Source organism: Paroedura picta, chromosome 13, assembly GCF_049243985.1.
Source record: "Paroedura picta isolate Pp20150507F chromosome 13, Ppicta_v3.0, whole genome shotgun sequence".
Taxonomy (NCBI): domain Eukaryota; kingdom Metazoa; phylum Chordata; class Lepidosauria; order Squamata; family Gekkonidae; genus Paroedura; species Paroedura picta.
Window position 1 is genome coordinate 34,191,207 of NC_135381.1, and position 26,320 is coordinate 34,217,526.

General features: G+C 42.9%; 1 protein-coding gene across 6 annotated transcripts; it reads left to right on the top strand.

The window, feature by feature from the left end:
* The first annotated feature begins 1,254 nt into the window (after window positions 1–1,254).
* CENPI (centromere protein I) lies at window positions 1,255–24,573 on the top strand. 6 transcript variants are annotated; one of them, XM_077308031.1, is made up of 22 exons: window positions 1,255–1,347; window positions 2,353–2,418; window positions 2,571–2,887; window positions 4,958–5,092; window positions 5,254–5,372; window positions 5,516–5,623; window positions 7,541–7,589; window positions 8,003–8,049; window positions 8,419–8,508; window positions 10,631–10,759; window positions 12,501–12,734; window positions 13,932–14,052; window positions 14,494–14,585; window positions 15,666–15,783; window positions 15,870–15,934; window positions 16,856–16,953; window positions 17,080–17,215; window positions 17,708–17,832; window positions 19,621–19,669; window positions 20,598–20,831; window positions 22,196–22,237; window positions 23,559–24,573. In XM_077308031.1, the coding sequence occupies exons 3-22, from the start codon at window positions 2,677–2,679 to the stop codon at window positions 23,679–23,681; spliced, it is 2,325 nt and encodes a 774-aa protein (XP_077164146.1). In that variant the 5' UTR covers window positions 1,255–1,347; window positions 2,353–2,418; window positions 2,571–2,676; the 3' UTR covers window positions 23,682–24,573. The 6 variants fall into 6 exon arrangements, with proteins under 6 accessions (XP_077164146.1, XP_077164148.1, XP_077164149.1 ...); XM_077308033.1 differs by having other exon boundaries at window positions 1,266–1,347; window positions 2,353–2,406; XM_077308034.1 differs by having other exon boundaries at window positions 1,288–1,575; window positions 4,958–5,083.
* Window positions 24,574–26,320: the final 1,747 nt, after the last annotated feature.

The window sequence follows — 26,320 nt, forward strand, 5'->3', positions numbered from 1 at the left end:
GGGACATTCAGAAAGGAGGGGGGGAGCCAAGCGTAGCAGGAGCCTCTTTCTTTTATTAAATGGGGGGGGGGGGAGAGAAACAAGAGGCAAATCTCTGCTGAGAGAAGTTAGGGCTTCTGGAGCAGGAAAGCCATGCAAGGAGGAACCAAGAAGACTTTGAACTGATGCCCTGACCAATCAGGGAAGACTGCCTTGTTACAGCTTTGGACGCAGGAGTTAATTTGCAAAGAGCAGAAAGTTGCACATTTACTGATGCTGGGTTTTCAAATATCGAGGCTTTGTTCGAGGGGGAAAGGTAAGATCACGATGAATCAATCATGCATGTTGCAGAGGGAAAATTTAAAGCATCCAAAATCAAAATGCAGATCAAATTCAGTGTAGGCAGAAGGGATTCATTCAAACTGGGACTGGGTAAAAAGCCCCATGCAGTCTACACTCAGTACAGAGTTTTTAAAAAAGCACCAAAGCTGCCCCCAAGAACAAAACAGTTTATGTCTCTGCAAGGTATAAAAATATATTTATTGACATAATAATTAACATTTATGCTGTATTTAGTATGGTCAAAGCTCATTACAGTTAATTCTCATAATTCTTGCTATGGTCCTGCAGGGTAGCCTCTTATGGCTTACGACACAGAAATGCACTTCACTTTCAAGGATTCTTGTTACTGAGATGTAAAGCAGCAGTAGTGTTGCTATGATCCTGGTGTAGAATGAGTGCATTGCACATGCATCTGAAAGTATTGCACTGTCCTTTTCAGTGCAGTCATAGGAAAACAGACTCGGGAGTAAGCCCCTCTGCACGCAATGAAATTTGCTCCCATGTAAAAGTACGCAGTATTACAGCCTTATCCACTAAACTTAACCCCAAAGACTCGCTTGCGCTGAGTCTTCGCTGCAAATCATAACCATATGAAGAAAAGGCAGATATAGCAACATAAGAAATGCACTGTGGGTTACGAGCGATTCATACATGTAATTATTTCTACGAACAATACAATAACATTAAGATTTTGTTTTCCGACGAGAGTAAGCCCAGCTTCTCCCCCCATCTTCCCCCTCCCTTCTCCTGTTCGCTGTGCGCATGCTCAATTCCACCATTCTCTTGAGAACTTCCTAGTAAAAGCCCCCCTTTCCAGTCTCTGCGCTCGATTCCTTCGACAGCTCTGAAGATCAGGTGTGTAATATATCTGCGCATGCGTCGTACGAATCCGTGACGCTCCAGACAAGTGTGGGCATAGGCTCCAGCCAATGAAGCGTTTTTGGGGTCTGCGCTTGCGCGCGGGAACTTTTGAAATCGGGAGTCGTTAGGCGGCCTGGAGACGGTTTGCGATGAAGGCGAGGAAAGGTCGGTCTGGCGCCAGTTATTGTTGTGTTGTTGCTCCTGGCTGGGGAAGTTTTAAATATTTTTCAGTCATGGTGAGAGGGGCAAGAGGCCTCCTGGGTCGCCCGAAGGCGGAGCAAAAACGCAGCCCCGACTCCTGAGAAGATCACCATTTGCATTTTGTACTTGTCTTCTGGGCAGACGAGCGGTCCCTTCCCCGCTTGTCACGATTTGTGCATACCCGCCCAAGAGGTGTGTTTTTACTTTATTGTGGGATATTTCTTGTGGGATATCGTTGCACATTTTAAAGAAAATGCATGCCCTCTTTCCACCCAATTAGGGTCCACGGGGCAGTGAATATTGAAAAACATGGGAGAAGCCCTGGGAGATACCTCTAAGCAATTTGTAGTGTTTTTTTTATTATTTATGTGCATGTTGTGTAGTTCATCTGAGAGACCGCCTCCCTGTTTATACCCCTAGAAGAGCTCCGCCACCTTCAACTGTCTATGGATTCCCCGGCCCGTCAGACCTCCACAAGGGCCAGGGCCTTTTCAGTCCTGGCCCCCACCTGGTGGAATGAATTCCCTGAAGAGATCAGGGCCCTGGCTGAACTCCCACAGTTCTGCAAAAGGGAGCTCTTCCACCAGGCATTTGCCTGAGACCGACTGACTCAAAACATATACAGGTCCCTCCCCCCTAGATTGAGATGTCAAACCTACCGAGGACTTGTCAAAGTTGTCTGTTGAAATGCTGTTCTAGCTGATGTGTTATTGTTATAGTGATATTGTTCTGTATGTTTTATGTAAACCACCCAGAGCTGTAGGGAAGGGCGGTATGAAAATCTAAATAAATGAATAATTTTGTAGCTGACCTGAGATGTAGGGAAGGGTGGTGTATAAATGAAATAAATAAGTGTAGTTAAAATTATAAACTAATTTGATATGATGGTGTCCTGTTACATTTTTTAACCTGATATTCTAAGGCACTCAGTGTGCTACATGTAATTCTTTCATCGTTTTATCCTCACAGCAACCCTGCAGATTATGTTGAGCTGAGAGAGAATAACTGGCCCAAGATCAGTTGGTGAGTTTCATGGTAAGCAGAGATTTAAACCTGGATTTCCCAGTGTTGAATCAATCACTTTTAGCCTCTGTGCTACACCATAGTGACTCTGTTATTATCTTTAAATTCTGTATTGTGGTATTATGTTTGCTGACATGTTGGGAAAAACTTTTTTTCCCCCACAGATGCCTTTTGCTGCCCTTTTGCGATCTAGTCTTCAATTTATTGGTGAGGAGTCTGATGCAAGCCTATGAGAATAACTGAACTTGCTACCCTTTGGAATCGGACAGAATGAAGACAGTCATAACTGCCAATACTCCAAAGGAAATTTTTACGCATAGCTGTCCCAAACAAAGCAATATTTCTGTGTGGAAACCAAATATCTTTCCAAAACTTGATTGCAAAAATGGGCAGAAACCTACTGAGAATGAACAGCAAACTGCTAGTGATGTTACTGACAGGCAAGATCCTCTTGAGGAAGCTCTGACCTATTTCAAGAAAGGTAAGATCAGAAAAATGGTAATACACTCATGCCCCAAATGCACTAAGGTGACCCACATTTATAAGCAACAGCTATGATATTTATTGCATGTTAGATCTAGGAGCTGGGGGTATAAATTTGATATGTTTGGAAATGTGTTTGATTTTATTATTTTATCCATTACTTTAATAAATTATATCTCTGCTTTCCTTTTGGTTGCCTTTCACTATACTGTTTACAGTCAAAATGAATTATGTTTATTATTGTATACTGAGGATGAGGGGGTCAAAGATTATATGATTGTTTGGGCAAGGAATCTTGGTTATTGTGACCACCGCCGCTATATGTTATATGTAACTTTTAATTGGGGTTTTTATGGGGATTTTATTGTGTTTTAACTATTTATGTTGTAAACCGCCCTGAGACCTATTGGGAGAAGGGCGGTCTAAAAATTAAATAATAATAATAATAACATTTCATTGGGAACCTGGCAAAAATGTGGAGTAAAGGTCAGAAATTTATGAATAGTTACTATATTAAGGAAAACTATTATAAATTGCACTATTGCTGGTACATGACTCCACATAAATTATCAGAAGTAAACCAAAGCTTATCAGCTAAATGTTGGAAATGTGGGGAAGCGAGAGGGACAATGTTTCATATGTGGTGTCTTGCAAACAAGCAAGACAGTTGTGGCAGGATATCCATAAAGAAATTTCAAAAATCCTTAAGGACTCCATAGCTCTAAATCCAGAAGCTTATCTTTTAGGTTTTGTTTGGTAAATGAAAAAGATAAAAATATGAAGAGATATTTAGATACTTGACGACGGTGGCAAGGATAGTATGGGCAAAGAATTGGAAGTTAATTTAATTGGCAATTGAATATATTTAATTGGCAGTTGAAAATGTTAAAGCTCACCCAGAGGGCGAAATTGACAATTTATGTTGAAGATAAACAAATATTGGACTTTAAGACAAAATGGAATCTTTGGATACCGTATATTAGGAAAGTATAATTGTGGATTTTTGACTATTAGTTATGATTTATAAGGGGAAATGTGAACAGATAGAAATTTTTAGTAGGAGAGTGGTTTTTTTGGTATATTCTTCAATAAATACAGTTGGAAGTTATTTGTAAAGGTAGTATAATCTATTAACATATTACTTTTTGAGATGGTTAAAGGTATTTTTATGAAATGGATTATGAAAATTTGAAATGAAAAGAAAAAACAATATCCTTGGTTTTCAAACCAAGTTGGAAGGTTGCTGTTTGATACAATCCTTTGCCAATTCTTTCCTTTTCATACAGCTCTTACCCAGCTGATGACACACATGTTGTTGCACATCTTTTAGTGTTTCTGTGGAACACTGTAGCAATCAGATCTACCCCACTGATCTTTAGTTGCCTAGGAAATAAGCTTACTTCAAAATATCTTTTTATAAGGTATTTTTGCTTGACATGATCTGTCTCTGGTAGAACATTTGCATTCCTATTTATCTTTCTGTAGTCTTCTCTTGTTTCACTCATCCTACTTTCCTACATTATATGATGAAGCTGATCACGTAAAGCTGTCTTTATTAGAGGAGAGGTATATAGTTCCTTTTATGATCAAGTGTTTACAAATATGCAAGTTGCACAAACATAGTAGTTAGGTAGGCAGTGTTACAAGGCAGCCTTGGTCCAGTATCTTCTACAAACATCAAAACTGTTAAATCCATTAGCAAAGAACAAAACAGAGCAAAGTAATAGACCATCATTTCTTTAAAGTACTGAAATGTGTTTGTACAAATTACAAGAATGCCAAGGAAACAGTCATGCCTACTGGTCTGCTCCAAATAACAGGGCACCAAAGGTGACTTAAATGGAGAATTCTACAGTTGCCATGAAACCTGGGGTAATTACTTTGCTGAGGGATTGGCTAATTTCATGGGGGAAATTCTGGTATTTCCATGCCAGAAGCTACATAAAGCACTGAAAATACTGGGAAAATGCAGGTAAAACAGGCCATCAGGCATGTGCCCTGAGAGACTGTTTATGAAGATGGTTATTAAAGTCTATTTTAATCCCTGCATTTCTTCATTTCTTTCTAGCTAAAGGTCGCACTTCTCAAAAAAATGAAGTTCTGCAGAAATACCTGGGGATTGTGGAAAAGATTGCCCAAGATAGAGGCTTGGCACCAGAAGAACTTGACATCTTGCTAAATATTGCGCTGAGTGGCAAGTTTGGTGAATAATAACTTATTGATCTTCTCTTTCTCCCACCTTCTGGCATTGAAAAGTGCCTCAGGTCCCCTTAACAGGGACCTGAGCTCCTTCTAGCTTGTGATAGGTGAATAATAATGAGGGTGATTATGGAGCTTTTAGCATCATGCATTGATGTCTTCCAGCTGAAGCGGTAAGCACGCGCCTATTGAAGAACTTGATTCCTACATCTACAGTAATGGAGGACTCTGTGGTTTCAGCTGTGTCCTGGCTCTGTGTTCACAAGTGTTCTCGTGCCACACAGGTAACATGTCAGTGATACTTTGCCTCAGCAGTGATACTGTGGATAGATATATTAGGCCGTATGTTTACATTTCGGATCAATCTATGCTTTCAGGATATCCTGTAAATTGTTTAATAATGTTTCTGCTCTTTTCTTTCTCAAAGGTGCTCTTTTTAAAATGGCTGATTGCCATGTTTGACTTCATTGATCAAAAAGAGAAGGTTAATACCCTCTATGGGTTCTTCTTCAGCTTCCTACAAGATGAAAAACTGGTAAGATACTTTGATATAAGCAGTATGATATTCCTCTTGATGGCCTTAAGCAGGGTCCCCTGAAACTCAACCCTTCAAACATGGAGGTCCTGTAGCTAGGCAAGGACTGAGTACAACTGTCAATTGCTATTTCAGCCAGAAATCTGGGTGATTCTTATCCGTGGAAGCACAAGTCTCTCAAGAGTAGCGTGGCTGCTGTTTTTCTACCTTCAGCAAGCCAAACTGCTTGCACGCTACTTGGTCCTGGAACACCTAGCCATAGTCATTCATGTGATGGCATCTCTGACTCTCTAGGCGGGCCTGCCCTCATTGTTGCTCTGGAAATCGCAATTGGCCCAGAACACAGTGTCCAGGGTCCTTACAAGCACACCTTGGTGGGCGCACATTCGACCAGTGCTCCAACAGCTGCACTGGCTCCTCGCTGAACTCCGGATTAAGTATGGGTTCACCCATAAGGCCATCTGTGGTCTGGATCCTGCATATCTAAGAGCACCTCTCTATCTATACCCAGTCGGTGAATACCAGCCAATTGGTTGTCCCTGGCTCCAAAGTGGTGTGTCTGGCCTCAACCAGAGCCAACCTGGCCCTACCTGGTAGAATATGCTCTCGGACACATCCAGGCCCTGCTGAAGCCCACGCAGTTCCACAAGGCCTGCAAGATGGAGCTCTTCCGCCAGGCCTTTGGTTGGGGCCAAAATTAACTTCTGTCAACCAGCCCAACTTATCTACTTATTTATACAAGAAGCTCCAGCCCATAGTCCGACCTTTGGGAGAAAGTCTATAGAATGCTCTGGAGATATTTCTAACCTGTTTGTGTTAACCATTTTAAAATTTTAATTTTAATTTCTATACTACTTTTAACTATTGTATTTTTATGTAATACTAGTAGTGAAGCCTGTTTTAAAACGGGGATGGGGACTCTGGTGCCCACCGTCTCCCCCCCCCCCCAGCTCTCCTGGCATCTGAGAGCAGTGGGGGGGGGGGAGAGCAGCGGGCCAGGACAAACTCTGGGCGGGAGAGCAGCAGAACAGATCGGTGTGCAGCATGCAGTTGGTCTCCCGCTGCACTGAGTGCAGCTGTCCCTGCCTTCCTCACAGTGAGGATGGCTGGCATGGCATAAGATTGGATGGCTATCACCAGTAGTTAAGGAGATATGCATACAATAAGCATGCAATGAGATGTTCTTGCTGCTTCTTCATGAATTTTCCGCCACACTCTTCTTCTCCCGGAGCTCCCCGGTATACCAGGGAGCCCGTTTGAGTTGGGGGCTGGCAGGGTATCTAGGGGCCATTTTGTTTATAGCGGCCGGAAGGCGGACCTCCACCTGAGCCTCCAACGAGACACTAGGAGGCATCAGGTCCCGCAGAACATCCCGGAAACCAAGTGGATCCATAAGTCTCTGCAGGCGGGCAAAAATATTCCCGCTGCCCAACTGGAGAGGATATGAAATTACAGAATATATGTTGTCCACTCCCAGTGCCCCAAGGCAAATTTAAAATGTTGTTTTACAAATTTGGGTTAGGATATAGCCTCTGAAAATGATATTGCATTTATGAATTGCAGCAAGCACATATATTGCTTGTGGGAAAAATAATTTCTCTATCTTAATGTACGAAGGTAATTTAGTTAGACTAGCATATTATAAACAGTGTTTATGTTGTAATGATCCTTTTAAAAATACATTTCTTGAGTAGTGAATTCTTTTTTATAATGTTCTGGAATTATAAAGATGAAATCTGGCCATGTGTTTTTCAAATGCTTGCAAGATCTTTGCAAGATATTGATTGCCAGTCTTTTAGTATGTCAATTTAAAGACAAAAATGACTGGTGTTGAATTAAAATAAATGCCTGTAGTATGGGGTGGGAGATGCCACATATGCTGAACTAATTACTTGTATTAATATTTTGTTTTTGCAGTTTCCGTATGCTTGTCATGTGCTCTATTTGTTGACCAGGAGAAACAACGGTAAGACAACTGGATTCAAGTATCTCATTGAAAATTGAGAGGGTTTAGTTTTTTCTGCCGTATCTTCTTCCTTCTGATCTTTTTTCTGGTTTTTGATTTATGATTGTGTTTTTATGTCTGGGGTTTTAATTGGGGTTTTATGGGATTTTATTCAGATGTTTGTAACCCGCCACGAGCTGTCAGGGAGTGGCAGGCAATAAATCAAATAAATAAATAATAATAACTCTCAGACTTCCTAATTTAATGCCCCTATCATAGATCCTTGACTCCTAATCTTGTTAATCTCTGCCACCACACTTATTACTTCTGTATGTTATCTCTGTGTTTGATGTGCTATTTTGCCTTGTATTGCAGTTCCATTTTCCTAGTCTGCTTGCAGAATGTTACTGAGTTGTTGTTTTTTCTCCCCCCAGTGAAGCCTTTTCGTGTGAGAAGACTTTTAGACCTGCAGGCTAAGAAGGTGAGGTCCTAGAAGCTCATCTTGATATGAGATTATTTCAGTATGTTTTGTTTAACCCATGTTACTAGTCACTTTTATCAGTTTGTACAGCATACAGCTCAGGCTTGCTGCTGTCTAGTGCCTGAATTCATCTGAGGCATGGTGCTACTTTCAGTGTGTACAGCAAATGTGTAGATACGAGATTGAGATGCATCTCAAGTTTTCATTTCAGTTCTGTATAGCAAAACTGTTTCCGTCTGATGAGGTCACCTGCTTGGAGACCTCTGCCAGTACCATACAAAGTGGGTTTCAGGAAGTTCTTTGCCTGTTATGTTTTGATATGATATGACCAGAGTTACAACATCTTATTCTCCTCCTCTTTTCAACCAGGGAGTAGAACGTCCTCTGCAGGCCCTGCTGTTGCTGTACAAGAACTTCTGTCCTGAGATGGTTTCTGTAACTTTGCCCACAAACACAAAGGTGAGGAACAGGATAGATGGGGATGAGATGTTTAATGTGCTTTCTTTGTGAGAGAACCTGTATCAGAGTACAGCAGTCGCTACATTCTCTTTACTTTTGTGGGAAGAAATGTGTGGTGTGGACCTGAGGTGCTTTGTAGCCTTGTTCCTATGAAATTGTGCATATTGTAAATTAAGATTGGTTTAAGAAATCCAATATAGTGATCTAATAATTGCAAGTTCTACCTAAAGATTAGAAAACTGCATGTTGAGTTAGCCTTAGGAAGGTGTGGATGATGGACTGTTTATTTTGGAACATCTTGTTATAAGTTAGAGCGTTATTGGTCTATGCTGGGCAGGTGTTTGTTAATGTTCCATACTGTACTATATAGTGACTAGATTTCAGATGCCATAAGACAATACAATACAAACATTTATGTATTTGAGTGCAGATACCTCCTTTTTGGCATCTGAAGAAACTTAAGTGCACCAAGTGAGTAAATTTCTGTAGCTATCAGTTGAGAGCCAGTTTGGTGTGGCGGTTAGGAGTGCGGACATCTAATCTAGCACGCCGGGTTTGATTCTGCACTCCCCCACGTGCAGCCAGCTGGGTGACCTTGGGCTCGCCACGGCGCTGATAAAGCTGTTCTAACCGGGCAGTAATATCAGGGCTCTCTCAGCCTCACCCACCCCACAGGGTGTCTGTTGTGGGGAGAGGAATGGGAAGGCAACTGTAAGCCGCTTTGAGCCTCCTTCGGGTAGGGAAAAGCGGCATATAAGAACCAACTCTTCTTCTTCTTCAGTCTAAGACAGCCTTTCTCAACTTTTTCCTGTTGAGATACCCCTGAAACAGACTTCAGGTTCTGGGAAACCCCAAAACTGGCACAATTGTGCAAAATATGGTGGGGAAGCATTGCCCACACAGGGCCCTTCCCCTTCCCACCCTCTCCAGGCCCATCATTGGCCATCTTGAGAGGAGTGGGTGAATTGGCATGACCATATATGGTCATATCACTCAATAAATGTTTAAGGTTTAGACAGTGTAGTAGTAAAGCAAAACCAACTCCAGGTATCTAAAGAGTTGACTAGCTTGGTGTCCTACCAGGAAAGTGTGTCTAGGTCAAAATAAAGTCATTTAAATCAAGTGGGTAGGCATCAGGATTCAGCAATATTTGTTTCCTTATTAAACCAGCACACTTCCAGACTGGTAGTGTTCTGTTCTCCGTTTTATTACAGTCATAGACCAGCACAAGATGATGCAAAAACATCCATTAAAACCAGGAATTAAAACATCTTAAAATATAGCAATACAAAATAGAATAATAAGGTACATAAACACAGCTGTCCAGTTCACTTGAAACAGACGATTCTATTACGAATTTTGATTGCTGCTGCGCAGAACTTGGCAACTCTATAGGTCGTATCATTATATCTGTAAGCAGCAGAGAAATGTAAAATTCTCTTGAACGCCCTGGGAATCTGACGTGGAAGAATTAGACTAATTCAAATGTCATTATAAAATCAATATTGAAGGACAACATGTTCCATGGTTTCTATATGTCCAGAGCCACAGGTACATTTCCTTTCGATATAGTGTATTTTCCCATATCTTCTAATACAGCCGAAGGGAAGGCATCACAGCATGCCAAAGTGAAGGCCCTCCTATGACTAGGTACTTCAAGCTTGGCCAAATATGTCTTAGGGAAAGATGAGTATCTGATGGGTTCACTGATAATGAAAGATGGATGTTGCCAAGTAAATTATTCCTAATTTTGTATCCTCTGGTGTGAACGTTTTAATGCAAATTTTAGTTACTTGCTTGGGCAAAAGTGTGGTGGTGGTAGTGATGCTACATGGAAGGATTAGAGACAAATCGGATGTTCTTCCACTTTTGCTGGGTCTGAAACCAGGGATCTGCCACTCATGATGCTTAACGGGGACACTGGAGTGGGTAAACCTTTCTACTTTGCATTCTTAGAGAAGCATGGCAGATCTTGATCATTGCAAACTGTGTAGGAAGCCCTGTTAATCCACTGAGTTCATTGGTGGCTGTATCAGAGTCCTGTTACCATAGGAAATGGTTGCTAAGCAATGTGGAGTTTTGTTTTGGGTATAAGTACCTATGTCGCTTTTTTCTTTTTTAGGTACAGTTCAAGAACTCAGAAAACCTTTGGAAAATGGCCATCAGCAACATAAAACTGCGACTCTACGGGGCACCACTTGCATCCCAGCCGACTCTAATAGATACAGCTTGCCCCAAGTCCCGGAAAAGGGTGGGTCGCTGGTGACTGCTTGTGTTTATTTATTAGATTATGGGTGCATCTGCCAATCTTCTGTGTTCTGTCTACAGTCAATATTAGGGACAAACCAAGAAGTCCCGTCTGCACGCTTTCCAGTTTTGACTATTAAAACTGTTTACCAGTATGGTGTCGTAGTTAGAAGTGCAGACTTCTAATCTGGCACGCTGGGTTCGATTCTGCACTCCCCCACATGCAGCCAGCTGGATGACCTTGGCCTCGCCACGGCACTGATAAAGCCGTTCTGATCTAGCAGTAATATCAGGGCTCTCTCAGCCTCACCCACCTCACAGGGTGTCTGTTGTGGGGAGAGGAAAGGCTGTAAGCCGCTTTGAGGCTCCTTCGGGTAAAGAAAATCGGCATATAAGAACCAACTCTTCTTCCTTTTCTTCTTCCTTCTTCCTTTTCTTATTCTTCTTCCTCTTCTTCTGTTTTAGCATCAGTAATGGTAGATCAGTAGTTCATACTTCCTTTCATCTAACCTATCTCTTCCTAGCAGGATTTTGTTTAGATCTGAGTATGCCTCTGTCTTATCCTTCACTGGTGCAGGTCTCATATTTGGTTTTGCATTTTTTAATTTGTGGAATGGGTACAGAGTTTCTGACTCCAGTGTTCTAGTCTTCTGCTCTTTTTGGTTTTTAAACATCTCCATTCTATTTACCAGTATGTAAAGGTGTGCATAAGATCTGCAAGGCAAGATAGATGTAACCAGTAAAAGTTTGAATGAAAGAGAGATGAGAAGTTTGCTCCCAAATTGGAAAACTGAATTGAAAAAGGAAATCAGTCAGCTGACTTATAAATGTTTTTCAAAGTCCAAACATTATACTTTATGTGGTTTTATTTTCAAAATACTGAATAGTTCCAAAGTACTAAAATGTAATTACCAAATATTCAAAGATTACCAGAAGTAATCAAAACAGGGTCCTCGGTAAAATACCTATTTTCAACAGGAATTATTTCCTAAAAATAATAAATAAAAGTATGGTTTACAATTTATGAACAGTAATCCACAAACCTACACACACACACACACACACACACCCTACCTCAGTTATGGGGATAGCTTTAAATGACTGAGCAATGCATTACTATCTGTCTGGAATGAAATAAAATAATAGTAACATCCTGTATACAAATGGACAGTTATAATCTCAGTTAAGAAAGTATGATATGAAAATATAGGATTAAAAAAGAATAAACATATCTCAAAGTATCACAGTGCATTGGAGTTCAATCATATGTAAACCCAGTTCGAACATAAACTTATAGATGTTTTAAGCCCTGTTGCTAACAAGCAGGTGCAAGGCAGGTGTTTCCAATAAGTCAAAGGGCCCTGATGTATACATTAATACAGTGATAATTTTTCAAGTAATAATTTAGAGATTTTTACAAAAACAAGATAAGTCCCAAGAAGAGTTCAGTCCATTAGGAGAGATGGCATCAAATTGAAACATGAAGAACCATTTGCGTTGTAGCAAATATAGTTGGTTATTGCTGCTCCTCCTGAAGGCACTCACCAATTTACAACCAATTTATATACAATCATGAACAATGGATCTTCATGCCATTGGTCAGTTTTGGTTTGATTTCTGTGAAAGAACGCTTGCATCATTTTATGGTTGGGGGTCACCACATGAGGAATTGTATTAAAGGGTCACAGCATTAGGAAGGTTGAGAATCACTGCACTAGAACTATCCCTCTCACTTTCCCTTTAAGGTAAGAGTGGACGCAAGGCTTGGCAGTATAACTCTGGGAGGGTTTACTTTTGGACTCTGGCTGTTTTCTGTACAGAAGTGGAATGCCAAGTTGGTCTTGTCCAGTGCCCACTCGAGCAGTTCCCCCGAGAGGAAGAGGACCAGCCCTTTTGACCTCATTGGCCATGGTGATACCTTCCCTGTGGAGCTGCTGCAGACCTTCCCCCAGCTTCTGGAGAATATCCACTGTTTAGAAGTAAGTGAACAGCAAGAAATTTACAAGCTGCCCTGAGCCACCTGGGGAAGGGCAGCATGCATAGAAATAGGAAAATAAATAGCAGTCTTCAGTAATTACGGATGGGTGGGTTTAGACAGGGAGGACAGCAACATTCGGATGTAATTTTCAGGCTTCAGTCATCGGTGGAACAGCTCTGTCTTGCAAGCCCTGCAGAACAATTTAATGTCTTGCAGGGCTCTGATCTCATTAGTCAGAGTGTCCGCCAGAGCCAGAGCCATAAAGGTTCAGACCGAAATTATTTAGGAACCATTTCTTAATTGTGTATCTTGCTGAAGTACTATTCCCTTTTAAGCCCTTTATTGCAGGGGACTGATATATTCTATACATATTACAGTTTTTATGAAATCATTGAATTACAGCATGTGCATTTTGCCTTATGTATAAACTAGGGGCCAAGCCCATTGCATTCAGGAATACAATGGGCGCTAGATTGGGGAGGGGGACAGCCTTGCCCCAGGGACTGGAAAGGCTGCAGGTCGCTGTTGGGGAACTCACTGGCAGGGACAGCTTTCATGCAGCAGGAGGGAAGTGGAAGGAGGAGGGGGTGATTAGGGGTGGGGGACGGTAGGCAATTGGCTGGTTGCTGGACAGACAGGGAAGCTGATTGGAGGAGGAGGCACTCAGGGGCGGGACAGCCACCCTGAGTGGGTGTTAAGTGCTGAGTGGCATTTAAGCCATGAGACATGCTCCTTCTCCAAAGCCTTACCAGAAATATATTATGTGGAACAGATAAAGATCTGAAGTCATGTGCTTCATTATTGATTCATTTATTCGAATCTTGGCCTTGTACATTTTTTATTTAGTTAGTTATATTTATTGACCACTGTTCTCAGCCTGGCATGCTCACTGTGGTTCACAACAATAGCCATAAAATACAATACATGCAAGCGTTTTCCTAATCTTTTATTTACTTATTCAAAATATTTGTATACTGCTTTTTCTTCCATTCAGTGGGACTCCAAACATCCAACATCAAATATACAAATGAATATAATCTCACACCACCAGAAATACAAATAATAGGAAAATAAGCAGTGCCTTCTGTATATGCTTGAACTCCTGTGCTGAGGCCCAGAGACATGCAGTAGTGCTGGCTCTGCTGGGGGAGTCTTGTATGTTGCTTTCCTACCTGCTTGTTCTCTTGGTCTGTTGCAGCTTCCTTCCCGGATAGGCTCGGTGTTAACAAATCCCCTTTTGCTCCACTATGTTAACTGTGTTTTGGATGATTCGGTCTGCCGAAGGATGTACTACTGGATGGGCCAGACTCTCAGAGAAGGTAGGGAAAAACTGATTGTGAAGCTTCGTATTGATGAACAGATGCCTCTGTTGCCATGATGGTGATAGGTTAGGATCTTTTCCTGACCGAGGTGGCAAAGTTGTGATTGCGCTATAGCACTTTAAACTCCAAATGGGGGGCTAACATGATGGGATGCTTCTCCATATTCCCTCGCATAGAAAACTGGCGCCTTGGAGAAGAGTTCTAGCCTAGCCTTCTCCTGGTTATGCTATGTGTAGGCATCCTCCCCTTCTGCCCCATAGGAAAGAATTCAGTCACGCTGAATCAACTCCTGGGGCTCAAGCAGAATTACCATCTCAGTGAAAATCGCACCCAGTTTTTGCAGAAACCTCTTGGCAAGCACATAATTTATACAAACGGTGTATGTGATAAGGAAAGTACTCTTGCATTGTTTTATCTCTATTTCCTTTTATGATTCAGAATGCCCTTGGCTTAACATTGAGAACCAGCAGTTTGAACTGGAATTCAAGGACTTCTTGAAGAAAATCTTTGAAGCCGAGTGCTTTTTGCAGGTGACGTTCACATGTACATTTCAATGCCATCCCTTTATGGCAGGTATTATTTGGGCCTTTTATTGTCAACAGCATTTATTTTGTAAGTTATGTCCTCTGACAAAGGCTAGCAGTGATGGCTATGCTACCAAGAAATGTAACAGTACATATTGTGTCTGATATCCTTCTAAACTGTATCCTATGTGATTTATACAGAGAGTGATCAAAATAATCCATGTTATTGAAATATATGACATTGTTTTGGAAACTGCCCTGAGCCATATGGGAGGTGGGAAGTCAGTATAAAAATCAAATAAATAAATATGCTTGAGCCATATGGGAGGTGGGAGGGCAGTATAAAAATCAAATAAATAAATAAACGTGCTTTTCAAGTGTCACTCCCAGGTTCAGGAGTAGACCAGGCCAAATCATGCAGTGTGCAGCGGAGCACCTCAAGGAAAACCAGTTGGATGCTATTAAAGGGTAGCAAATCAATCCAATTTTGGTTTTGCAGAAATAAGTTTTACTATCAAGTTGGGCATCAGATGTCTTGGGCTGTCACTGAGTTTACTTTGCCCAAAGGGAAGTACTGGAGCAGCACATGACCTCTTGAGCTGTTAGGAACTCTTAAGTTCCCTGACAAGGAACTGGCCTCTCTTTGGCCTGGCCTATAAAAGGTAAAGGTATCCCCTGTGCAAGCACCGAGTCGTGTCTGAGGCTTGGGGTGATGCCCTCTAGTATTTTCTTGGCAGACTCAATACCGGGTGGTTTGCCAGTACCTTCCCCAGTCATTACCATTTTACCCCCCAGCAAGCTGGGTACTCATTTTACCGACCTCGGAAGGATGGAAGGCTGTGTCAACCTTGATCGAACTCCCAGCCTCATGATCAGCTTCATACAGCATGTCGGCTGCCTTACCGCCCTGCGCCACAAGAGGCCCTATAGTGCAGCCCTAATGGAGCTGCTGATTATCCTCTTGCTCCAAGGGAGCCATTCAATGTCATGTGTCATCCTCTCAGGTAGAGGATTGCATTAGGAGGGGGGCATGCAAAGAGGCTGTCTTACAAGAAAGCCCCTGACAGTCCCTACTCTGCTTTTCAGGAAGGCTTCTCGTCCTGCGAGGAATTCTTGTACAGGAGCCTCCCATTCTGGGACGGCTGCTCCTGCCGGTCGCAGGTCTTGCAGATGGTGAGCTGGATCCCCCTCAGCACCTTCTCGGGTATGTGACGTGGATTCATCCTAACTTGCTTTGTGCTTCAGACAGCCTCGTTTGACAATTGCAGTTACTTCTTTCCTTATTTTCAGAAATGAAGTCCCATCTCTTCCAGCCCCTGGTGCAGCTTTTTTTCACATCGTCCCTTTTTTTTAAGGTAATGGAGGGAGAGGGGCCAGTGATTGTGTCTCTTGGCAGCGTACAAGGCACCCCGCTGCATCCCCAGCCTCTGGGAGGGGGAATGGGGGATGGCTTGTCTGGGAGGCTGAGGAGTCCAGCAATCCTTGGGGACGCCAGCACTGTTGGTTGTACGTGGTGCAAACCTGCCCATTGTGCATCCTGGGGATTGCTATGAAAGGCTGCAAAACACATCGTGCTCATTGTGCGTTTCTTGTGTGTAAATCAGCTCTTTGTGGGAGAAATCTGACTTTAAAAGTCTAGAAAGTGGAGCACAGAAAGTAATACTGTTTGAAGTCTCTTTATTGTGTTCATGGCCAGGGACATGAAATTGCATATGCAAATCCTCTTATTTGCTTTGGCAGGATCATAAAAAAGGAAGAAAAGTTGCTTTTTCTCCCATAATTGGAATTCTTTGTTGTGTATAAAATAGGCAGCATTTTATGTGCTGTGGCATGCCATAATCAAGGCATTCTGGTTTCCTGCAACTGCCATCTTTTTATCATTTGTTTCCCGAGGCTTATGCTGCAACTGCAGTCTAATGATGTCTCCTGTAGGGCTCTTGTAGTTTTCTCAGCTATTGTCCTGGGGCTGGAGAAGCTCTTCCCTAGCTTCTAGAATCATAGAATCGTAGAATAATAGAGTTGGAAGGGACCTCATGGGCCATCTAGTCCAACCCCTGCACTGTGCAGGACACTCACATCCCAGTTGCTCATCCACTGTAACCTGCCAACCTCTTAAGCCTTCACAGAATCAGCCTCTCCGTCAGATGGCTAATCTAGCCTCTGTTTAAAAATTTCCAAAGATAGCAATGCAGTCTCCATTCATGAACAGTAACATCTTCACCAGGTCTGCAATAAAATTGACTCATGGGTTGTTTTGTTTGCTTCTCTTCCCGTAGTGTAGTGTTCTTGAATGCCTGCGGGAGCTGTTACTGAACTGGCTGAATTGGCACATTATGCATACAAACACAACAACAAAATCAGCTGCTGATCTCCTGTAAGTTGATTTTTTTTTAAGGGCACCGTATTGCATCTCCAAGCAAATACTGCCCCACTTGGTAGTCCTGTTATGCTGAGTTGGAGAGGGCTGTATTTATGCTGTCTGTATCTTGCCTGACTGCAGGAACACCACCCTTTCTGGCTTGGTTAGCTCTGTGGCAGATCTCATCTACTTTGTTGGCTGGCTGTCAACTGTTGCCCTGGGCTTGGAGAACAACTCTGCTTTCTTGATGCACTTCATCCTGGATTTCTATGAGATAGTGCGTAAGCCATGCATGCTGCATTGTGGTTCTATATCTGTCGGTCCACTGTCCTTGGCAGAAGGGAAGCCTTCTTGTAAAGGCTGTGAGGCTTCAACCAGAATATAAATTAAGTGTAGGTGAGAACAGTACAGCCCCCCCCCCCCTTCAAGCTACATAAATCTTTGAAAGTATGTTTGATCAGTAGGACTTCTTGCAGACATTCCATTAATTTTCCTATCACCCTCTTCACATATTCTGGGGAATGTGCTTAATTTAGAGAATATCTGACTTCTAACGGGTTTGCAGAATCCTTCTCCAGGCTCCCAAAGAACAGTGAAATGCCTAGTTTCTTGCATTGCCCATTGAACTAGACAGTAAGAAAAAGCTCCTGAAGTTTAGTCTGAGCGCAGAAGCTCATAGGATCATAGAATCATAGAGTTTGAAGGGGCTTCCTGGGTCATCTAATCTAACCCCCTGTACAATGCATATGACTGTACTTCCTGTTTGTAGGTGAGTGACATGTATCTGATGTATAACTTCCCCTTGGTTGTGATGCCTCCTGCTGGAGTCTTCTATACAGCACTGTTTAGCATGGATTCTGTCAGTCTGGATCGTCTCTGCTACATTATGTACAGGTATTGAAAAGAAAGGACAGTTCCGTTTTCTGTCCTGATGCTCCCTGTGCTGGGAATATTTTTCCTCCTTCAGACCGGCATCTGGATTGCCATCTTTTGACCTCTTCAAATTTGCCTAGTATTACTTCTGCTTCCCTTTTTACACTAACCTGCAGTATCTTTATTGAGCCCACTTATTTTTTCTCCTCTGTGTTTTGTACCTCTGGGCAAGGTAATGCTTCTCCTCATGCACATACAGAATTTAGCCAGCTTGTGAAGTTTGGTAAATGTTAAGGCACAGATCTGGGGGGGGGGGGGGATGCTGGGCGGAGAAAGTTACTTTGTGACCCTTCCAGATCAATCACTGTTTACAAATCAAAGTGTGCACATTGAACGTTTGTTTCCGCGCACACTCTCTTCTAGGTTATTTTGTTGGCTGACATTGCAGTCTCTGGGTCCAAAATTATTTGCTTGCTAGAGGAAGCATTTCCTGTATATAGGAGCACTCTTATTTTACAATTTCATGAACAACTGGTTGCTTGCATTCAGGCATCTATGCAGCACTCTAAAAGCATCTAGTAAAAACTGACAGTGTTATATAAGCATTTTTTATCAATATCTGTGATAGAAAGTAACTACTGGAAGCAGTTTTGAGAAGTTAGGTAATTATTACTTTATGCCATGGAAATGGGAGAACTCCTTTTGAATCTTAGGATCTAAGCTAAATTTGACCTTATAGGGTTGCTATAAAATTGCAGTTGCATTATTCTTGATGTGGAAATCAAGGCAAGATAAGGATAAGATAAACAGAGGAGGAAAGTTCTTGCATTGTGAGCTTCCCATGAAGGCTATTAAGCATCCCTGGCCCCTAAAGAGCAACTCCTTGACAGTTTAAGCATTATGTAACACTGGGGGAATTCTTACAAATCAGAGGTTCTGGATTTCTAGCCCAGAGTCGGTGGTATTTAGTTGGGAGTGGCTATTTTCACTAGTGGCCAAGAGAGGTCTGAGTTCTTGGAGGCTAGTTTTGATTACATACAGTGGTTAGTTCTCTGCAGGACCAGCTATCTAATGGAATGCTGGTCTTCTTGGCAAAGTTGGCTGGTTCCAGTGGTTGCATCTGATATGAGAAACAGCCAGCCCCTGACAGCTGGCATAGGCTCATTGTGTGGCTTTCTCTCTGAGGAAGCTGCAGCTAATTACTTTGGAAAGGAGAGCTCTGGGAGATACACTGAAATGAGTGCTTTATTATGCAGAACATCTGTTGGGAGCCATTACTTCTGGTGACTTCCGTTTTCTGTAGTTACAGGCCGAGAAGCTGCCGCTGCTCAAGGTCACGTTCCATCTCTGTCCAAGGTGCATAAGGCCCCCTGGGTTGCTGGAGCCTCCTTGAGCTCAGGCTCAATTGCAATCTGAAATGAGCACCTTCTCAAGTGCTGTCCTTTCCTTGAGTAACAGCTGCTTCTGAGCTGTGAAAAGGCACTCTCTTGAGCTCCTTCTGATATTCATTTTATTTCAAAGAGAATTTAGCACATTTGCTATCAAAGGTTGAAGGTTGTCTTGCACAACTTGCATGGCCTGCTTTCAAAGGAAGCAGAGAAGGAAAACATAGGTGAATTTTCTAAACGTTAATATAAGGAATGATACCAAGATAGATGCTGCTTTGGGGGTTCCTTTATAACTGTGAATAAGATGAGCGTGTGAGAAAGAGCTAGCAGCACTAGGATAGCCATGGCTGATCTGAGTATGCACTGCTTTATAGCTCAGAACATCTCTAATATTCCCTCTGTTTCTTCCTGCCCACTTCAGGTACCGAGTCAACTTGATAGCTGCAAAACGGAATCAGAAGACTAAAAAGGTACAAGAAGTCAGGAGGAACGCCCTTTGTTAGAATGGGAGCAAAGACCTCCATGAGCTCCTATCTATCAGTAGTGACTACAGTCTCCCTTTTTAGTAATAGATATTTTGCACTGACTTTTCTTTCAGATACTTTTGCTTGTGTGACACATTCTCAGACTTTCCTACCCTTTGTAAAGAGGCTGCTTTGTTATGCTCAGTTCACTCAAATATTTATCCCCCTTCCTTTTCTGGCCTACAATGAGTTACCGAACAAGTCTCATTTTGTCCTCACCCAAAATTTCATTTTTAGAGTCATTTTGCACTGCATGTCTGCTTTTATTTCAACGAAAGTACCACAGGAGTTGGTGGGGTGTAGGTTAAACATGGAGAAACAAGTCTTAAAAGTTCGGTATCATAATGTCTGGGTTATCATTTGCTCCTTCTAACGGCTGCCCACAATTAAAGGGAATGTTGGAATGGCCTCCAAACCCAAAATGAGCTTGTGGGTGTGGGAGCGGAGAAGAGAGTATTGTAGGTTGGCCAGCAGCTTCAGGCCATCCTCTCCCCAGCAGTTCATTGTTCTCACCAGCAGCAAGCAACTTACACCTACATGTATGCTGGACAACCAAGCTGGTGGTGTTCAGCATGAGCCTTTTGACAAGCTCTGTGGTGTAGGGAAGGGGGCCTGTGGGCCATTAGGATCCACCGCCCTAATCCTGATTGATAATGGGATGTTTTAGGGGCTGTATCTGGCTGAAGTGCGGATATAACACGCGTGCATTCATCTCTCCCCCTCCCTCGGCTTTTTAAATTGCATGCTTTAAAAGACAGAGGTCTGCTGCAGTATCTGCAAATAGCAGGGACATACAGGTGCAATACTAAGTAAGATCTGAAGGAAACAGATACCTCTGAAATGTTTATAGATCCTTTGTTCTTTGTCCTATCAGGCAGTATTGCAGTTCAAGTTCAGCAGCCAGACGTGCCAAGAATACAACCGATACCTTACAGTCATGGTTGGTTGTCTGTGGACCTCGAACGTGTTCCAGAAGGACATCCACCCTCAGGGTATTCACATGGACCCAGTAGTGCTAGAGAAGACCGGAGTGAAGGCATACAGGAAGAGCTTCAACATTGTTTATCATCCTGCCCTGACAGGTTACTCTACGCTCTTCCTCCAGAAGGTAAGGAGAGGCAACATCCACCTGCTAGGTTTTTATTGTTCTGTCCTGCTAAGTCCTTCCAGGTAACATGCATGGCTCTCACCTCCATTTTCTATTCCTGTCTCTGTGAGGTAGGTTAGGCTAAGAAAGGGTGACTGGCCTAAGGTTGCCACAGTGAGCTTCATGATTGTGGGAGGACGGCCCAGATTGCACAACTCTAATGATTGCACAACTCTGACTTTCCAGGCATTCCTGTTCAGGAGCATTATTCCAGAAGGAATGTTTATTCTCGAAGGCTTAGGTCTTTCTCAGCCTTCTAACTTTTTGGTATTTACTGAGCCCCTGCCTCAGGGTGGGCTTCCTGAAATTATGTAGAGTGGCTTGCTCTGGGGTCACCTAGTAATTTTGTGGCAGAATCAAGGGATTCCTGATTTATAGCTCAGTCTCTTAGCCACTATAATGCCCTCCTTTCCTCTCAAAAAGAAAGAAAGAAAGAAAAAGATGTGCTTTTGCTATGTATGAATTCTGTGTTTGGTTTATTTCTGACCCAGTTTTTGCAAAATCTATTTCTTCTCAGTGAACCCAGGAGCTGAAATACAGCCGAGCAAACAAGAGTTTGGAACTTGCTATTAAGCACTTGCCAGACCTAAATTTCAGGAGGGTGGCAGTACCTCCAAGTGTAGCGTAGGAGGAGGTATTCCACCCGGGGGGGGGGGGGCATTTTCTTTGGGGGTTCTTAAAGGCACAGAAGCCCTCAAGGAAACTGAACCTGGCAGTTATGTCAGTTCCTTGGTGCAGCAACAGTGCAGCAACAGGCAGACATGTTCAGGTCCAGAAGGCTTTACCTGGAGACTGTGTACCCTTGTCAGTGTTTGTAAAACATACTAGGCTAGAATGTTGCAGTTCAGTTCACCAGAGGGCGCTGTCCTGCAGCAAAAGGATATCAAAACACCAAAATGCTGTCTCATTTTTCTTCAGGTCATGTTGCAAGTTCAGTTTCTTTTTTTCCCTTTGAATTTATGCATGCTTAGCCAAAAGATATTTTTCCCCCAGAAGCAAAAGTTAAATCAACTACAGATATAAACTGGGTAGTATGTGTGTGAGGAGGATGGGGAGTGTGTTTCCCAGGAAAAAACGCTCGTCATGATAGCCAGTCTTCACCCAATGCTTCTGAGACACTGGCAGCCTCCCTGATTTTTGTTAGACACCAGCAAGAGAACCGTTCTGGATTCTATCAAAGGATTTAATGCTTCAGGAGGACTATGCTTCCTTCAGCTCGCCTTTCAGAGTCTGCAGAATTGCTAGCTTTGACCATTGGTCATTCATTATTGACCAGGCTTGGAAAAACCTAATTTCTAACAGTTCTATTATTCTTCCTACTCCAGGCACAACCAGAAGACACAACTCCAAACTTCCAATTAATCCAGGTAAAATGGCCTCCTTGGGAAGGAAGCAGACTGTCAGTCAGAGCTAGCTTGTCCCCACAAAGAGTGGAACTTAGTATCCTTGAAAAGAGTGGCAGAGTTTGAAGAAGACAGAGTTGTTCACCTGCAATGGTGAAGAACCTGCACCTTCTCTGTGCTCACTTGCTTAGTAGAGCTCTGAAATGGAGAACAGCTGGAGCCACACTGTAGGGGGGGGAGAGAGAGAGGATATTTGGCCTGCTGCAACTTCAGGATCAACTGGCCCAGACTTCTGGCGTTCTGGCTGTGAACGCAGGCCTTGAGACAAATGCAGTCATTCCCTTGGCTGCTAGAGAATCCTAATTAAGTCCCTGCCGCTTGATTTCCAGTATCGATTAGAATAGTAAACTTCCAGAGACAGCCAGTTGGCCCGCCAGCATGCTTTAGGGGGGCATGTTGCCAACCTGCAGCAAAAGCTTTGTGTTGAGACTTCTCCTTAGCCTTGCAGTGTGAGCTTCCATTCTCTGTCACAAAAGACAAATCCTCCCTTCTTTTTCACTGGAGTGATAAGACCCTTTTCACAGTTCCTCACAAAAGGTGTGATTTGTCTTTCTACAAACTGCCCTCCCCTAGGAAGAGGAGTCCCTTGTTAAATACAAATCAAAGTGGTTAAGCTTAAGAAAGGAGTGAGAAGTTCTTCTCACCACTGCCTGGCTTGTGCCGCCAATGTGATATTGCCGTTAAGAGCAGCGACCTCAAATTTGGACAACTGGATTCCCCAGCCCCCCTCCACATGCAGGGAGCTGGACTAGTCACAGAGGTCTTTCAGCCCTACTTAAAAAGGTAAAGGTATCCCCTGTGCAAGCACCAAGTCATGTCTGACCCCTTGGGGTGAAGCTCTCTAGCATTTTCATAGCAGACTCAATACGGGGTGGTTTGCCAGTGCCTTCCCAGTCATTACTGTTTACCCCCCAGCAAGCTGGGGTACTCATTTTACCCTTGGAAGGATGGAAGGCTGAATCAACCTTGAGCCGGCTGCTGGGATTGAACTCCCAGCCTCATGGTCAGAGCTTTTCAGACTGCATGTCTGCCACCTTACCACTCTGCGCCACAAGAGGCTCTTACAAGTCTACAATTACAGGGCCCTACTTACAGGTTGACAATTGTAAGCCACTGAGAGTCCTTCAGGTAGTGAGAAGCAGGGTATAAAAAACAACTTCTGATATGGTGGGCATATCAAGACCTTTGCTGTGTGACGGCCTGAGTTCAGGAGCCCGCTAACAGTTAAAAGGAGCTTTGGCCACTATATATTATACTACTAATGTCTTTTATTTTTAATCTACAGGGGAAGAGGTGGGAGTGGTACATGGAATATCTCAACACCCAAGAGTTACGAGGCATCACAATCTTCCTTAAAAGTAGCATTCACCACACTTCCTTGTCCTCACAAGCACAAGCAAGCAAATGAATGGGTGCAAAAGGCTGGTATTTCTTATGGACTCTTCTGGCTACCCAAGCTTAAATATAGGATGCCACTACACGTGTATCTTAGAGAAGAGAGTACTGAGGTCCCAGCCAACTACCTGCGGATAGGGGATCAATAGTTGTCAGCCAGGGTGTCTCGAGAGGTCCAGGCGAAGCCGAGCATCCCACCTCCTGGAAAATGACTAAATGAAAACCTTCACACTTGAGTTGGAAGCTGTAGCAGTCCAATGACCACCGTCTTCTCTCCCCCATAGGAGAAGAAAGAAAAATGTTTTCAGTAATGAGCAGAGACAAGAGATGTTGGGCAGCGGTCAGGTTCATAAGAAAGTTCAGGGTTGCGAAACTGTTTGACTTCACAAACACAACTGTTGGTATTATTCTGTGGTTGCTGGAACACCTTAGTGGTGCTTTGTTGATGACACAACCCCCCCCCCCCCCTTGGGCTGTCAAGATGGCTGACATTTTTCTCCTGGGCTTGTAGCTTTGTACATAAATAGATAGCCGATATTTATGTGCTTTCCTGCTGTTGTATTGAATAAAAGGCAGATTTTTTCCAATGTTGTGCTCTGCAAAGTATTCCTGCTAGTCCTCATTATTTCTTTGTGTCTTTTAAGCTATCCCTTCTACTTTTTTTTCTTTTAAAGATGTGATTGGCAATGGGATCTGAGGAAGGCCTCAATCTTCTGAGAAGCCTGTTTCTTATCTTGGCTCCTGTAGACCTCAACCGGGGAGGGGGGGCGTAACTGGTATTTTTATTGTTTGCCATCTTTGTTTAAGTTTTTAGGGGGGTATTGTGTAGTTGTTTTTTTACTTTCTGTAAACCGCCGTGAGACAATTTGAGAGCGGCAGTTGAGAAATAAAAAAATTAAAAATTACAGCTGTCTGAATTAATCCTAATATTTATATTGTGCTTTTCCTGTGTAACAGAAAAGACAAAGTGGTGTCTGCTAGACAATTTGTATTGCAGAGAATACGGTCTTTCTCTGAAATGTTCTTCTAGTTACCTTGATGGGGATGTTTCAAACTGCTGGCCGGTGTTTGTTGAGGTGGAACATGTGTCTCCCTCTTGCCTTTCTTCTCTTCCAGTCCTCTATTTTGTCCTGTCATCATCTTTATGGTTGCTACACATATTTCCAATAGATGTTTCAGAATAAAGTAAAATCAGAGTCCAGGAGCACCTTTTAAGTCCAACAAAGATTTATTCAAGGCGTGAGCTTTCGAGTGCAAGCGCTCTTCCTTACAGAATACAGTGTCATTTTCCTTCAAGAATGGCCACATTTGCTCAGCCTGCTGACTTGGATTGTTTTATGTGGCATGTTCTGTTCTTCCTTAATACCCAGGTTGGTTTTTTTGGCAAAAGGGAGCAATGAAGTTGAGCAAAGGCCATATGGTAAACTTGGCATGTTCTAGATCGCTGAGGACCATGAATGGCTATAATCAAGCATGAATTTTCACCCACTCATAATTGTTGATAGCCAAGTGAGCATCGCTGGAAACAATGTGCCAATGCTGTTTTTGTTAACTTTCCTCGTGTCCTAGCATTTAGTTTTGGGGGGGGGGGGGTTCATTATACTGCAATCAGGAAGGCACCAGCAGCTGTTCGTCTCTAAACCACATTCTGTTCTTGGAAAATGAAAAGACGTTTTTTTACTTTAGTTGAAGCTACTGCACATAATGGCCAGTTTGTCATTGCCCAACTAGATCCTGAAACAGCTGTCCCTTCAGAGGTAGCAACTAAGATTCAGTGTTGAGAATCCTGGGTACTTCCCAGTGATCATTGCTATTACATTTTTTCTGTTTATCACAGCTGGCTTCATAGAGGATGCATAGCGTATGCAGGATCAGACTTCCCCTTCCTTTATAAGATGGTGATTCTTCCAAGGTATAAATAACACATATGGAAGTGTAAATGCCTCTAGGCAGAAATCAGCCAAACTACTCCGCATCTGTTTAATTAGTATCTTTGTGGGAAGGAAAAAGGTGCTTCACTATCGTTTTCCTTTGAATTGTGAATCATACCTCCTATTTACTCCTACCTTTCCAATGTGTCCCCCTGTTGTTAAAGGACTTAATTATCTCAGCCTCCCCCCATTTGCTGGAATGGATGAATTACTGTGCATTTCAGCTCTCTTGCTTCTCATGTTGGCCTACTTCCCTGTGCTTGTGTTTTGCATTCCTAATACCATGAATAAATCAGGAACCACAGATTTGGAAACGGGTGCAGCTGAAGTCACTTGGAAAACCAAACTACTAAAGGGATGGTTGCCAGGAGGTGACTTGCTAAGATTTCTTAACGGCTTGTAGCTAGCTGAAGCCCCAATACTTGAATGATTCACCCCAGATCAGATGGATATGGTTTCTGTCCTGGCTATAGGGTTTTGTTTCCTGTCTGCAGCATGTTTGCCTGTTCTACTTATTAAGCCACTTGGAGCCATTGACTCTGTAAAGACTTCTTGTGTGACACGTGGGCATTTGTGGCTTGCCGGAAAAATCAGTAGGGTAAGCTTGTGAATCTGGATCTGAATTGTGTGGCTGCACATAGGGGCTCATTTGATAAAATTCACCTCCAAAGAGAACAAATCCCTGCATGCAAAAGAACGTATACATGTGGGATTACTCTGT